Genomic DNA, 16,059 nt, shown 5'->3' with positions numbered 1-16,059 from the left:
AACAATCCAACAACAGTTTGGTGAAGAACAATGCATTTTCCAGCACGATGGAGCACCGTGCCATAAGGCAAAAGTGATAACTTAGTGGCTCGGGGACCAAAACGTTGACATTTTGGGTCCATAGCCTGGAAACTCCCCAGATCTCAATTCTCAAGAGGCGGGTGGACAAACAAAAACCCACTAATTCTGACAAACTCCAAGAAGTGATTATGAAAGAATGGGTTGCTATCAGTCAGGAATTGGCCCAGAAGATGATTGAGAGCATGCCCTGTCGAATTGCAGAGGTCATGAAAAAGAAGGGCCAACACTGCAAATACTGACTCTTTGCATAAATGTCATGTAATTGTCGATAAAAGCCTTTGAAACGTATGAAGTGTGTGTAATTATATTTCACTACATCACAGAAACAACTGAAACAAAGATCTAAAAGCAGTTTAGCAGCAAACTTTGTGAAAACTAATATTTGTGTCATTCTTAAAACTTTTGGTCACGACTGTACACTGAGGTGCAGGAAATTGCCTCAAACCTCTAGGTACAGTTATGTTGAGGTATGGGAAGGGGTAAAAAGGAATCTGTTGCAGGACCCTGCTGCATGCTAAAAGGTATCAAATGATAAATAGTCCTTGTATATACATAATGACCATCAAATGGAAAGAAAAATATCATCACATTTAATTTATGGTGATTTTATTGTATTGAATATTAGATATTTTCTGTGCAAAAACAGATATGCAGGCAAATTTGGACAACAAGAATACTTATGCATGAATGCTGTTTGCATTCCTTCCAAGTTGATCACTAAACTTGTGGATCTTGGAATCAGTAACTCTATCTGTAACTGGATCATGGACTTTCTAACCAACAGACCCCAGCATGTTAGATCAGGAAATAACTTCACCACCATCATACTCAACACTGGTACTCCACAGGGCTGTGTGCTGAGCCCGTTCTCCTACTCCCTTTTCACCTATGACTGCAGGCCTAGGTATGGATCCAACTCCATTATCAAGTTTGCAGATGACACCGCAGTGATCGGTCTCATCAGTGACAACGATGAGTCTGACTACAGGGAGGAGGTAAAGCACCTAGCTGTGTTGTGCGCCGACAACCTGCTCCTGAATACCAGCAAAACAAAAGAGCTCATTGTGGACTTCAGGAAGGAGAAGGGAGACACCCATGACCCCATCCACATAAATGGCACGGCTGTTGAACAGGTCTCCAGTTTCAAGTTCCTGGGGAACCACATCTCTGAGAATCTGTCCTGGTCAACCAACATCTCCAGCCTGGTAAAGAAGGCACATCAGCGCCTCTTTTTCTTGAAGACACTGAAGAAAAAGCACCTGTCTGCTGAAATACTGGGTAACTTCAACCGATGTGCAATAGAGAGCATACTGACCAACTGTGTTACAGTTTGGTATGGGAATTGCTCTGTGGCTGACCGTAAGGCACTGCAGCGGGGAACTGAAAACTGCCCACAGGGACTCCACTTCCTGCCATTGAGGATGTTCACAAGAAGAGATGTCTACATTCTTAGGGACTCCTCTCATCCAGCCAATAAACTCTTTCAGCTCCTTCTCTCTAGAAGGCGCTACAGGACCCTTCAGACTAAAACCAGCAGGTTTAGGAACAGCTTCTTTCCCACAGCTGTCACTCTACTGAACTCAGTCTTCAGTCCCCCAATGAACCTTTCCATTCACACTCATTTAACCCTCTACACTCCTCCTCCACTCCATCCCTCCCATGACCATGATGGTCATTCTTTCTCAATATTCACATTGATTACTGCTCTAGTTTGGGAGACTGTCATAGCTTAAGTCTCTGTTATATGCGTATAAGTTAGCACATCTGCATATCTATATATATCTATATATATCTAATATATCTATATATATCTATTTTATACACACACACACACACACATCAGTACATCTGTATATTTGCTCTCTGTATAGCAATATAAACACCCGTATACCTAACTTATTTGTACATAATCTGTACATAACTATTCCCACCTTCTACACTACCCTTATCTGTATATACCGTAACCTGCTTTTATTGCACTTGCTGCTCTTTGCACTTCTGATTAGATGCAATCTGAATCTCGTGACTCTGTATTTATACATGTGCATTGACAATAAAGTTCAATCAAATCGAATTAAATCAAATGTTTGTGTTACAAACTGGAACATTTATTTTGTAGATTATTTTTACCAATCTGTCAGTATCATTGCCAAAGAACATTACTAAAGAAAATTACTTTGGTCCAATCTAAGGCAAGATATTTATGAAGATGAGATCTATTGGAGATCATAAAATATTATAGAGTTCTCTATCTCTGCAGAACAATGAGAAGAGATAAAACCTTGAATGGGGTAAAGGAAAGTTTCACACCCTGATCCTCAAACATAAGTGGCTGGCTGCTGCTGGGACGTTCCAGAAGGTCACACCTGAAAAAAGCAAGAACAAATATTACTGGAATTTTACATCCTGGACGAGATGCACAAAAACATCAGAATGACCACATACCAGGCATTTATGGCATATCCTCTCAATAGGTCATGAATGTCCAGAAGAGAATATCCCGTTAAGTTTCGGTTTGAGGGTTTGTCTAACTTTAGGACATTATTAACTGTGGCCAGTGGTGTGTTGTACATGTTGAAAAAAATAATAATAATAATCTTACTTAGCAGCTCCCTGACGCTTTTTTCCAACTACATGATTTCCTTCACTGGTCTTCTAATCCTGAAAATGTCCAGACAGATGGGATTACATGAACCACTGCAGCCAATGACTGGCTGTGAAGTGTTCTCACGCAGCACATGACCCAGCAGTGACATACTGCTTGGGGACACATCACCGTGGCGTCCAGTGCACATCCAAAAGTTTACAGGATGGGGAATGGAAAGATAAGTGAAGGGAGCCAGAATGGAGCTGTGAGGAGCAGGTCAGTATTAGGTACAACACACTGCTAGCCACAGTTGTCCCAAAGCTGGAAAAGCTCTTAAAAGGAACTTGTCATCATGAAAATGCAGTGTAATCTGTAGGCAGCATGTTATAGGCAGACTGATATATAGATTTATGGGAAAAGAGTCAGCAAAAATTGTATTTAATTCATTGAAATTCCTGGACGTTTAGGACTTTTACGTCAAGGAGACGGTCCCATCAGTGATTGTCAGCTACCTCTGTATACACAGTCATAGAGGGAAGACTGTCAGTCACTGATAGGACCTCCTGCTTGACTTCAAAGCCCAAAATTCAGCAGAAATTTCAACAAAATAATACCAGTTTTAGGGAATATTATCCCACAAAAGTATATATCAATCTGCTCAGTTCCTCCTGCCATACAACATGCTGCCAGCCGCTCAGAAACACATTTTCCACAGAAGGTTTAAAAAATAATTGCAGTGATCAGATTTGTTGGTATGGACAACACTGACACTTTATGTTAGATTGGCGTTTCTTCATGAGAGCTCCTAGGTCTGCTCATCAACACTGCAGCAGTGAGGGGCACGGCCTGGCCGGCAATGTAGAAGGACACGCGCGCGGGAGCTCCTGAGCAGTGGCTACAGCAATCCCCCTCCATCCTGAGGCTACAACCTCAACAGCCGAACGGCAGGACACCAGTAAGGGGGTGTGAACATCCTCGGGCATGACTCGCACCACGAGGAAGGAGAAAGAGGGGCCAGGAGCGACACCAGCGAAACAACATGGCGCCGCCACCTCGTCCAAATCAGTGCAGGTGGCATCGCGCCTGGAACAATTTGTGCGCATTCCACCTGCAGGAGATGGCTTCGGATTGAAGGGTGTGATCGGGGCAAAGGAAGAGCAGGCGATGGAACCTACTGCCGATGCTGACCATCAGGAAGATGGCACGCAAGATGGCGACTCCCACATGGCGGAGACAAGTGAAGGGGGGGTCCCTGCTGCACATACAGCACTTACTGCAACACAAGTGAGCTCCCCTCTCCCTGCTCTGTTAAATATAGCAGAACCTACTACTAAAGATATATACATGGCTGTACAGAAATGCAGCGCAGCATTAATAAATCTGAACACATCCATGGGGTCCCTGAAGGAAAGTTTAACTTTTATTAGACAAGACCTCAGAAAAGTCAACGAAAGAGTGACCGGGGTTGAGGAGAGGGTGAGCCATGTAGATACCCCTTATGAAACGTGATCTTGCCAAAGTAATTCACAAAGTTTACCCTGCTTATAAACAAAGCGGAGGACTTCGAGACTAGATCGCACCGCAACAATCTTTGCTTGGTGGGGGTCCCTGAAAAAGCGGAAGGGGTTAACGCTGTCCAATTCTTTAAGAACTGGTTCAAGACTAAATTTGGTCGAGACTCCCTCTCCCCTCGTTTGCAATTGAAAGGGCACACAGGGTGCCATTCCGTCCACCACCACCGGGAGGCCCCCCTACAACAATGCTGATTAAAATTTTGCACTTTCAAGACAGGGACAATGTTCTCCGTAAAGCAAGAGATCACCCAGATCTACTTATCGGTTGTCACAAAATCTCTATATTCCCGGATTTCTCACCGGATGTGCAGAGGCGTCCAGCAAAATTCCATATGAAGAAGGTACAGTACTCCATGCTTTACCCTTCCAGATTGCGAGTGATGGCGGGAGGAACGGTCCACTTCTTCGACTCGCCGGAAGAGGCCTCCCACTGGTTGGATCTGAATGAAAGTTCCGTGCTGGAGCCCATTGGAACTGGCTGACTAGAAGAACAGAGGCGCTACAATATGGACTCCAAAGGGGACAATTGTGTCGCTCCATGACAAATGGTGATAAGTATCTCCCTCCTCTTTATGCCACTCTGACTAATGACACGGTTTCTTTATAGTATACGATAGGGAGGTGCGGTAAATCCACTGCCGTTAGGATAGGTATTTATATATGTGAAATAATTGACCAAGATGCCAATTGTTATATGTATACTAGCGCTGCTCAGGGCTCGAACTTCAGGATTGTATTTTACATACTGAATATTCTTTTAGGTGATAGCGGAACTATCACTGCCGTCGTTCTTGTTGGCTTCAGGAACTTTTATGTGCCTCATGTTATTCGTTTTTTGGCACTATTTAGTTTTTTTGGGGAATGTTATATTAAAAGGTTTACAAGGGAGGGAAATTGCGGGGAGACGACACGCACATACTCCTTTTAGTTTAGGAGACACTGCTCCATCTATACGGGTTCTCCGGTTGCACATCTATGTATCCCTCTGAATGATGGTGGATAGGGTGCAGATTATAGCATGGAATGTCAGAGGTCTGGGGGATGCCACGAAACGTCAGGCAGTTTTCGTGGCTACACAAAAATTTCAACCAGCCACATTATGTCTCATGGAGACGCATCTGTCTAAGCAATCCCAGAGACCATTACATAAACCGCGGATCTCACATGCCTACCATTCCACCTTTTCTACATCTGCTAGGGGAGTCAGTATCCTAGTGCATAGGGCTGTCCCCTTTAAATGCCACTCCTGTGAGATTGATCCCGAGGGCAGATACGTCTGCCTGCACTGGTCCATATGTAAGGTGCAATTTTTCCTGATTGCCATATATATCCCCCCACCTTACTTCTGTGCTGTATGGGAAAAAAAAAAAAAGCGATGACATTTGTGACTCAGAGACCTCATGTACCCATACTTATGCTTGGTGATTTCACCAAGATCCCATGTTAACAAAATGCCATAGAAACTTCATTGGCAAAGCTATTACAAGAGTTAGAGTTACACGTTTTATGGAGAATCCGAAATCAATACACCTGTTTCTCTACTTCACATAATTCCCTGTCCAGAACAGACTTACCAATTGGGTCGCTGAAGGCATCGTCCTACATCTCCCTAATAGGCTACTTACCGTGTAGCCTGTCAGACCACTCTCCTATTCATATAGGATTACAATTTAACAGGGATGGAGGTCATCCTACATCTTCTCTCTGGAAATGTAATCTATTTTGGATACAATTACTGGATGAAGGGGGATCCTCTTACACAGCGGATTTTGGAATTCTTTAGCACTAATATAGGTTTAGCGGCCATGGGGATGGTATGAGATACCATGAAAGCATACATAAATACAGAATATATACAGAAAATTAAATGACGCAAGGCGAAAACTAGGGAACTCACCGAGGCTATACAACAGGAGGTTAAAGACTGAAACTGCCTACGTAGGGGCACCTTCCCTGTGCACCAACTCCGTGTGGAGGGAGGCACAAGCTAAACTTAAAAGCAGTTATCCCATCTTAGACAATGGGGACATATCGCTAGGATATGCCCCCATTGTATGATAGATGCTGGTCCCACCTCTGGGACCCGCACCTACAAGGAGAACGGAGCGGAGAAAGTGGAGAAGGGCGCACTGCGCATGCGCAGCCGCCCTCCATTCATTTCTATAGCACTGGCTCGGCTATTTCCGTCGGCCACATAGAAATGAATGGGAGCGGTGGCTGTGCATGCGTGGTGCGCTCCCATTCACTTCAACGGGATGGGGAGCTGCGCCTGGTGGTGGACGGACTCTGGGAAACCCCTGGCTCCTCCAGCCACAACTCTCCCTGCCCCAGTTCTCCTTGTAGGTGCAGGTCCCAGAGGTGGGACCCGCACCTATCAGACAATGGGGGCATATCCTAGCGATATACCCCATTGTCTAAGATGGGATAACCCCCTTTAACGACCATCTGCTACAAATAGCTGACAATAAACACTACTTCTTAAAACAGAAGTATTTTGAGGCGGGAGAAAGTGCGGGAAGTCTATTAGCTAGAGTGATTCGTTCATAGCAGGGTACGGCTAGAATAGCAACCAATAGGACTAGACAGGGGAGCCTCCCAGCAGACGATTAGATAATTCTTCATGAATTCTATAATTACTATAAGGAACTCTACTCCTCAAAATTGTCAACAAATTCTGATAATATTAAATCCTACTTTGCCAAGATATCAATACCTACGCTGTCTCTTGAATCATCAAAATATTTAGATGAGCCCCTAGATTTGGAGGAACTTAAAATGGCCATTAACTCCTTCCCTAACGAGAAGACCGTGGGCTCAGATGGTCTACCAGCAGAGTTTTACAAAAGAAGGACCAGCTTCTTCCCCACCTCTTGGAAACCTTCAATGAAACTCAGAGTGGGGAAACTACCAGACGTGACTATGCCAGATTCCTATAGACCCATCTCCCTTTTACCAACTGATGTGAAAGTATTAGTCTTGGCTAACAGGCTCAACAAGGTCGTCCCTTCCCTTATACACGTAGATCAATCAGGGTTCATGCCGGACAGGAGCACTTCTATTAACCTCCGAATACTATTTCTGAATCTTCAGAGGTCGATGGACACTGATGGCTGACGGGCTGTACTATCCCTAGACGCTGCCAAAGCTTTTGACAGCGTGGAATGGTAGTATTTATGGAAAGTTATGGAGGCTATGGGATTTGGACCGTGCTTTATGTCCTGGGTCAAACTCTATAACTCACTGGTAGCAAAAATCTAAGCGAATGGAATACTCTGCCCAATTTTCACTACATAGAGGAACGAGGCAAGGCTGCCCCTTGTCCCCCCTGTTGTTTGTGGTGGCCATTGAGCCCTTGGCCTGCCTTTTGCGCACTTTCCCTGAGTGGAAAGTTTTCCCACTGGGTTCCCAGGAAGAGAGAGTCTCTTTATATGCAGATGACTTGCTCCTCTATGTGGGAGATCTGCAACGCTCCATTACTCCTATTATGAAAGAGTTTAGGAAATATTCAGGATTAATAAATCGATTGAGACAAATCCGTGATTCTCCCACTTGATCCTTCCTCGCCACAGCTCAATCTCACCAATACCAAATTACAGACCAGTAGCTTTGAATATTTAGGAGTTATGAGAACGCTGAAGCCAACAGAATATGTCAAAAAGAATCTTAATCTCTAAATTTATTGAGAAAACTAATGCCTGGTGCAAACTGCCTCTTTCGGTCATTGGCCGTAGTAACTTAATCAAAATTATATTGATGCCCCAATTGCTTTATGTACTACATTATTCCCCCATATGGATCCCCCAGCTAATATTTTACAAGATACAGAGTATCTTTCATTTTTTGATATGGAAAAAACAACAACAACCCAGAATCCGCACGGAAACGCTTCAAAAAGGCAAGGAGGAAGGTGGCCTCTCCATCCCAAACCTATGGCTGTACCTGATGGCCGCACAGCTACAACACTTTAAAGTATGGGGATGACATGTACAGCTGGGCCCCTCTTCCAGAATTGCCTCCGTGATCATGAAACAGAAAACAGCTATCACATTGGCGGAGCTAGGAAGACCGCAGTCTTACGCTGGGAACTGCCCTACAATCACATTATTACCAAGGTCTGGTCGAAATTTAAGGAATTAATAGGCCTGGTGGGGTTTAATGACAACACACCATTATGGCGTAACCCTCAACTACCGGAACTGTTCAGATTGGAGGGCTATTCCCCTTGGGAAGACAAGGGTATTTTAGTTCTATGTCAAGTTCAATCAGAGGGGGTGATGAAATCTTTCACGCAGCTGCAGGAGGAGTTTGGGCTACCTAGAACCACATTTTTTCAATATCTACAATTAAGACATGCTTTCCAGAAGCAGCTTAAGGATGGTTTGCAACTGTCCAACTCCCCTCCTGTAGTGAAACAGTATTAGGTGGTAGTACCGCTAGGGGACTGATATCTACGCTATATAAACACCTATTTCATAAAAGTACTACATCGGACCCCCTACCTGTTAAGCGAAGTGGGAGCAAGACGTGGGTGAAATTTCCCAGGAGCAGTGGGACGAAGTTCTGGCCTTGACCCCTAGTCTCACGCTTAGTGAATCTCAAAGATTATCCCTGCTATATCTGATTCAGAGTATATAAAACCCCCATATTCCTATTAAAGATAGGTTTGCGATTAGACTCAACCTGCCCCCGTTGTGGAGGAAGAGAGGCGTCATTAATACATATGTTCTGGGAATGTTCGAAACTAGGGGAGTATTGGGGATAGTAAAGATCATACCTAGAGATCCCAAAATCTGTGTACTGGGTATATTAGATTCATTGGGAACGGACGACAAGAAATCTGAGTATCCAAAGAATGCTATTCCAGGCTAGGGTCTTACTTGCCAAGCACTGGACACAGAACCCTCCCACCAGACAGGAGTATATAAATCGACTAAATACTGTTCTACGATTTGAAAGAGGGGTATACGTAAAGAGGAGATGCCCAGGTAAATTCATGTCAATATGGCAGGGTTGGTTCGCAGTTCCTGGTATGGAGTCTGTGGCGAGGGACTGTCTGAGGGCACAATCGGCTTTGACAGGGCAGCTGACATAGCCCATTGTGATATCCGCCACAGAAATTCACATGCAGAATAGTCCTTCCGAAATGCCTTTCATAGCATACTGTGTCTTGTTGTCCATAGGGGGGGTGGAGCGGTGGTCTCTCCGTATGGTTATGGATGGGAGGGGGGGAGGGGGGGGTTTATTTGTCTTAAAATATGTATTTTGTAACAGATTTTTCTGATTTCTCTATTTTTGTATTTATTGCTGTATAATGCCGATAAAATACTGTGTTATTAGCACTTCTATATCGTGTCTTTGATTGATAACAAAGAGATGTACACTCTTCAAATGTTGTATTTTAAGAAAAACTTTATTTCAATAAAAATTATACCCGAACAAAACCAAAAAAAAACACTGCAGCAGTGAAGCTGCGGACAGCACAAACAAATGTTTAGCCCAGGCCTTTGGTCATATAGCAAAATATAATACTAAATACATATGGCAACATTGAGTAAAGCAGGGCTCGACAAATTCCTGGCGCCAGGTCGCCAAGGCAATCAGGAATTTTGTCCTTTTTGTCCTGGCACCTGGGTATTTGCCCCTGCTTGAAAATAGGCCCAGCACACCAGCAGCCTGGCGCAGTATCACTTCAAGTTTAGAGTAGACGCGGCGTCATGCAGGAGTCCGCATCTACGAGGCCCACCCCTCACGCTTCCCGCCCCAGACTACAGTGAAGAGGACCGCTACTGGCACAGGCTGTCCTCGTCGTACCGCTCAGGCTCCTCATCGCTGCGGCGCGTCTCCTCATCCTCAGAACTGTGACTCTGAGACTGCAGGACGAGGTGAGCTGCTTGGGAGATGTCAGATGGAGACGGGGAGGTGCCGGAGAGGGACGGAGCAGGTAGGAGCCGCTGCCGTCATGGCGTCTGGGGCCCCCTTACCTTACACAGCAGATTCTACATATCTTGAGGTGCCATATACCCTCATTCTCCCCTGACTCCCCCATATATGTATGAACAGTATGTACTTTCAGTGGGGGGAGAGGAGAAGAGCCAGTGGTGGTTTTCTCCTGAGACAGCAAATGGATCAACCGCTAATACTTGCCCCCTTTCAGATGAATGGAACAGATTTTCAGTTATGGAAAATTCTGCAACAAAAATTTGCAGCGTGTGGGTTACGTTCAGATGTCGGATTTTGAGCGCAGGTTTCAGTGTAACGTGGCTGAAGCCACCTGTCATTGTTTCCAATAGGAGGCTGTGCTGAATTTTTTATGTGGCCCGGGGTTTTGCATCACGGTTTTTAAGACCCCGCCTAAAATGTACAGGCACTTCATTCTTGGTACTGTACCCTCACAATGGAAGATCCGCATGAAAACCCACAGCAGAAACCCAATCCGTGATGAAATCTGCTGCGCATCTGATGGCAGAAACAGCTGCTGTGGGTTTTCACGCGGACCCATTGTAGGTTTAGCTCCATTTGAATGGAGCTAAACCGCGAGCATACTCCCACTACGGCTTTGTGAGGGGTCCGTGCGGAGTGGCAAAAATCCTTGGCCACGTGAACTGTGGCGCAGCCTCCTATTGAAAACGGTGGGAGGCGATTTCAGCGCATGTTCGGTCCAGTTTTCAGCATCAGATCTGCGTCCCAAAATCCTTCTTCTGAACATGCCCTAATACGCGGGTGGCAAAGTGGGATGTGGTTAGTTATATTAATAAGGTAACCGGATTCGTCACAAACACATTCGTATTCCAGCAGGAGGGGGTGTCACATCTCTTTGGAAGTGTTCTGTGTAAGGAGGCAACGTGCGGCGTTTGGTTAACTTGGCTGCTGTTACGGCAGCGCAGACAAAACAAAACTGGCAAAAGTTTGGAGCATTGATTGGGGAAAATACTCATTTGTTTACTCATCTTCAGTCAGCGGAAACCGAGCATGATGTCACTTCTGCAAATAGTTTGGGTATAAAACCAACGCATTTCCCACAAACGCCTTATAGATTTTCACCATGGGGAAATGTCAGTAATGTTGTGAACTGGTTATGGTGACTGGTGAGGTGCTGCCGCTATCCTTCATGGGTCATGTTATTTGGCATGGGGCAGCCACAGGGGAGAGGGGGACCCACAAGGAGACGTTAATTATTAGTCCGATGTGACACATGCAAGTTGATTCACTGATTTTGCGTTTTGTTTTTTTAAATCTACTTTGGCATCTTAGAAAGTTAATGGGCAAAAGCCGAGAGGCAAACGTTTGTGTAAACCTGTGTGCATCTGCTGTAAAGATACACATCAGGGTTACTAACAAGAAGGGGTGCAGTGCTTTAAAAAAAAAAAAAAAAAAGGAAATAATTTTTGGGGGATACCATGCCACTAACATCTTTCTTTGGGACTTCAGAAAAAAAAAATGAAGTGTACAGCAAAAGCTGCAAGGTCAGAAGATGCAAAGCAACTGCGGATGACCAATTTCTTCGCAAAGACCTCTTGTTTGGAAAGTGAAGTGGAACTTGTGACTGGAGAACCAACCTGCACAAGAGAAGAACCAGCAGAGGAGTCCCCTTCAACAAGTCACTCTCAAAATGATGGAAAAAGGAAGTTTAAGCAATATTGGTGCAAGGAACCCACGTGGTTAAAATTTGACCATAACATGGGTATAGCCATATGTGAGATCTGTGCTTCCTTCCCTGGGATTGCTGGCCAAGCATCTAAGTGTGTGAGAGGGTTTTTTCAGGATCATTTAAACTGGAGACCTTCAAAAAACATGGAAAGTCTCTCCAGCATTAAAAATGTGTAAAGGCAAAACATGCTCTTTTGGCTCCAGAAGCTACGCCATTGGCTGCATGTGTTAAGAAAATGGATCAGGAGATGTTCAACCACATGAACGTTCTATTTAACGTGGCTTATTATATTGCAAAAAAAAAAATAACAAGCCATATACAGATTTTGAAGGTTTGCTAGAGCTGACTGGGAAACTAGGGATTGCTGTGAGATAGGAGTATGGAAATGACAAGAGATGCAAGGAATTCATCTCACATATTGAAAAAGTTATAAGGAAAGAGCTCCTCTTCGAGCTAAAGGAGGCGAAATATGTCAGTTTGATGCTAGACAGATCAACTGATAAAGGAGGCGTCGAAGAGCTAATATTGTATGTCAGATACATCAAGAACAATAAGATTAATGGAGTATTTCTATCAGTCCTACCTCTTGAAATGGCTACTGCAGATGGGTACTTAAAAACCATTACTAAAGACCTGAAGACACATGGCCTCTTAGACTGGCTTTCTTCAAGCAAACTGATTGGATTTGGTACAGAAGGCGCTGCCAGCATGATTGGAGCTGAAAATGGACTGGTACAGAAAGTAGGGCAAAATCTCACACATTTAATTGGCATTTACTGTGTTGCACACTGATTCAATTTAAGTGTATTAAGTTCTGTGAAAGATGGAAAATACATTGATGAACTCGACTCTGTTTGAAAGAAGCCGTACCAATTTTATCAGTATTCACCTAAGAGAAGCAGTCGCAATCTCTTTTCAGGCAAAAAATCCTGAAATGTCAGTACTTCCATAACATAAGATGGGTGTCGAGCAAAGTCAGTGCTCTCTCTGCACTCGTCAAAGACTGGAAATGTGTGACAGTCCACCTTGAAAGTGTTGCTGCAGAAAACAAGAAACTAACCGATTTTAAGAAATTTTCATTTCCAGAAACAACTCTCAATGCCTGAAATGCATGACAAATGTATGCATGCAATTCACAATGAGTGGTATGAATTTAGTCCTTGGCAAAGGGAGGAAACTGAGTGATCTTCTGGATTTGGCACTCTCCAACACAGACAGATTTCCAGTTTTGTTGTCTATAGTGTCTGTGTTGCCCGTCTCAACCGCATGTTGTGAAAGAGGGTTCAGTTTAATGAACTTTGTAAAAAAATAAGTTCAGATCATCAATGCAGCAAGAAAGTTTAGGTGATTTGTTAATGATCAACATGAATCGACCATCTGTGAAGGAGTTTGATCCTGCAAAGGCTGTTGACCATTGGTACTTTAATAAAAAAAATACAAGGCATGTTCATGGCCACAAAAAGCCAAGTGAAAAAATAAATAAAAAGATCTATTTCATAAAAATAATCTGATGTGTCACATCATAATATTTTCATTGTCTTGTTAATGCCCATGTTGTTTGGTTCTAGACTTCTTTATATGTTAATTTAAGAGGTGTTATTTGTCGCTGAAAATAAGGCATTATAAGGTTAAAAAAAAACAAAAAAAAACGGCTCCTAACTTTTTTAGCTGGCTCCTAGATTCCAAGTAAATTTGCCAAGCCCTGGAGTAAAGTATTTTACATAAACATTCAGTGATTTACTGTATATCATCTATTCCATACAATTTGTAAAAACAAGATATATACTTACAAGAAAACCTCTTTAACCGGGAGTGAGGTCTGCAGCCAGGTATCTACAGTGCTCCCATATGACTCGTACAGCCTCAGTACAAGAGAGTCCGGCTGCTTCTCTGCCTGTGATAATAAGTATCCCGAGAAGAAATAAACATAATTAAAACTAAAATCATGTAATCCCTACTGGTGATGTTATTTCTTAACGCTAGTAGTACTATAGTACATTACTGATACTATCAAATCCAGATGACCTTATATAGGGGTTCTCTATAGAGTCCTGTGCCCTGTACTACAAGCTCCTGGGCCATGTTCATATTTGTTAGTGATACTTCAGTGAACCTGATGCTCTGTCTAAATAATCTATGCTGTAGTGTTAAAGACCAGCTACAGCTCCACGCACAGCCTTTCAACAGGGATCTCAGGTGAACGTTACATTGTGCTATTGATTCAGGAACCCGAAGAGAGAAAACATAGCCTGGGCCCAAAAGACTTCTAAGGAAGGTGATACCCAAGGACCAGCACCCCAGGAAAAGACCCCCCCTAGAGTGATCAACAGACACAACATGGCATGGGAAGAAAACAAACTGAAAATGGTGTCTGGATACCAAGGGCCAGAGAACTGCGAACATGACAAATCTTGCCACCCCCTCCCCCTCCCATGGGGGAAGAAGTAGAGGTGTCAGAAGGCAACAACCCCCAACTCTATACCAGGCTGTCAAAGGAGAAGAGTACTCCAGCAGAACCATTAACAAATCAGGGCTAGAGAACCTGGATGTCAGGCATGACCATGGCCCACAAGAAAAAGATTATCGAGGGAGAGAAGAGACACAATTGGAACAAGGAAGTGGGACCAACCCCCCAAAAAAGTGCAAAAAAAAAAAAAAAAAAGGGGGGGGGTTTGGGGGAGTAACCTGGTAGGAAAAGAGTGTCCCCCGGGATCAAAAAAACGTCCCCTGGCCAAGGGGTTTGTCTCATAAGTATGTTCCTCAAGGAGAATGACAATGTGAAAGCAGAGACATGGAGAGGAGGACCTTAAGCTCCATAAGTAGAGAAGAGAGAAGCCGTCTAATAACTATGGAAGGCTGCCTGAAATGGCAGACCTAACTGGAAGTGAAAGAAAAAGTACCGAGGCCAAGAGAACAGGTAGAAGCAACGTACAGGTCTGAAAAAAAAAAAAAAAGTTGTGTAAACCGATCAGACACTATCGACCGCCACTGCAGACCAACTCCGCCTAAATAAGAAAAGAAGGAGGCTATGAGAGGAATGTACAAAACGGCAAGGCCGGAACCAGATATGGGATAAATACTGTGCCAGAAAGGGAGTGCGGACATCGAACGCCACAAAGTCCCAGAAAAAAATAAATTATGGAAACAGAACCATACTACCCGCGCAGATACTCCACAGCAGAAAGGGGGCCTACAAGAACCCAATGGCTATGAAAACTGGCCAAGCAAGCAGAAACAGTATCTGGGGGAAAGAGAACTGCAGGAAAACATGTTTGCCTCCTACAGACACTAAGCTAAAACCGATTAGCTCAGTCTCTGCAGAAGGGGTATAGCTGAGAGGAGGAGCTAACACTTTTTTGCCTAGTGTCGCCTCCTAGTGGCAGCAGCTATACCCATGGTCTTCTGTGTCCCCCAATGATACGAGCGAGAAAATGCTATTTTCAGCACGACAGCACAGGAAATGAAGCTTCCCTACATTACCCATTCTAAAGAGTAAAACGCACCATATTTGCAAACAGATTCACTCACTATTAAAATATACATACTACATATCACTGGCTCTAATGTTCTGCAGAGCTCCTTATACTTGGGATCATTTTACATTTTAAGTGCATGAAATAATCTTACAAAAGGGTGACCGTAGACCTCGTCAGGCAAGTCTATGCTAATGATTATATGAACAGAAAAACTGATCTTACTTGTTTGACAGTCTCCAACACTACGGCTGGAGAAAGTACAGTAAAAGCGCTCCAAGATTTCTGTGTAGGTAATGCTGTGGTGGTGAGAAGAGGCATACAAAAGTTGTATGCATACCGAATTACACCAGCTTCTTGAAAACATCCTGAAAGAAAGATATAACATAATAAATATATTTTATTCAAGAAAAAAAAATAAAGATGAATAAAGTACTATATAGCATAGGAAGACACAAACCCACACAGATCTTGTCCTATTAGATTTCATGGCCTCATTGTCACAAGGTAGTGGATCTAGGCACCGGGCCAGCGTGGCACCCTACATTATTTCATGATTACCTGCAACAAGGCATATGTGAGATTGACAAGGCCAGGCATTCTCACTGTTGTGCCGCCTGGCCCCGAGATGTCATGCAGTCATCCCCACTCTGAGATCTTCACTGTACATGCGCAAACAGATTGTAGAGCCAGCAG

General features: G+C 43.8%; 1 protein-coding gene across 1 annotated transcript in view; it reads right to left on the bottom strand.

The window, feature by feature from the left end:
- Positions 1–670: 670 nt before the first annotated feature.
- Positions 671–16,059, bottom strand: part of MAN2C1 (mannosidase alpha class 2C member 1) — a 56,598-nt gene continuing 41,209 nt past the window's right edge. Inside the window, exons 24-26 of the mRNA XM_044279770.1 lie at positions 15,589–15,731; positions 13,681–13,784; positions 671–2,447 (exon numbers count right to left, since the gene is read on the bottom strand). Coding sequence (XP_044135705.1) covers positions 2,330–2,447; positions 13,681–13,784; positions 15,589–15,731 — 365 coding nt within the window. The 3' untranslated portion in view covers positions 671–2,329. The remainder of the gene's footprint in view (positions 2,448–13,680; positions 13,785–15,588; positions 15,732–16,059) is intronic.

Source organism: Bufo gargarizans, chromosome 2 (genome assembly GCF_014858855.1).
Source record: "Bufo gargarizans isolate SCDJY-AF-19 chromosome 2, ASM1485885v1, whole genome shotgun sequence".
Taxonomy (NCBI): Eukaryota; Metazoa; Chordata; class Amphibia; order Anura; family Bufonidae; genus Bufo; species Bufo gargarizans.
The sequence above is the reverse complement of the archived record's forward strand: the minus strand, read 5'-3'. Positions and strand labels throughout refer to the sequence as shown.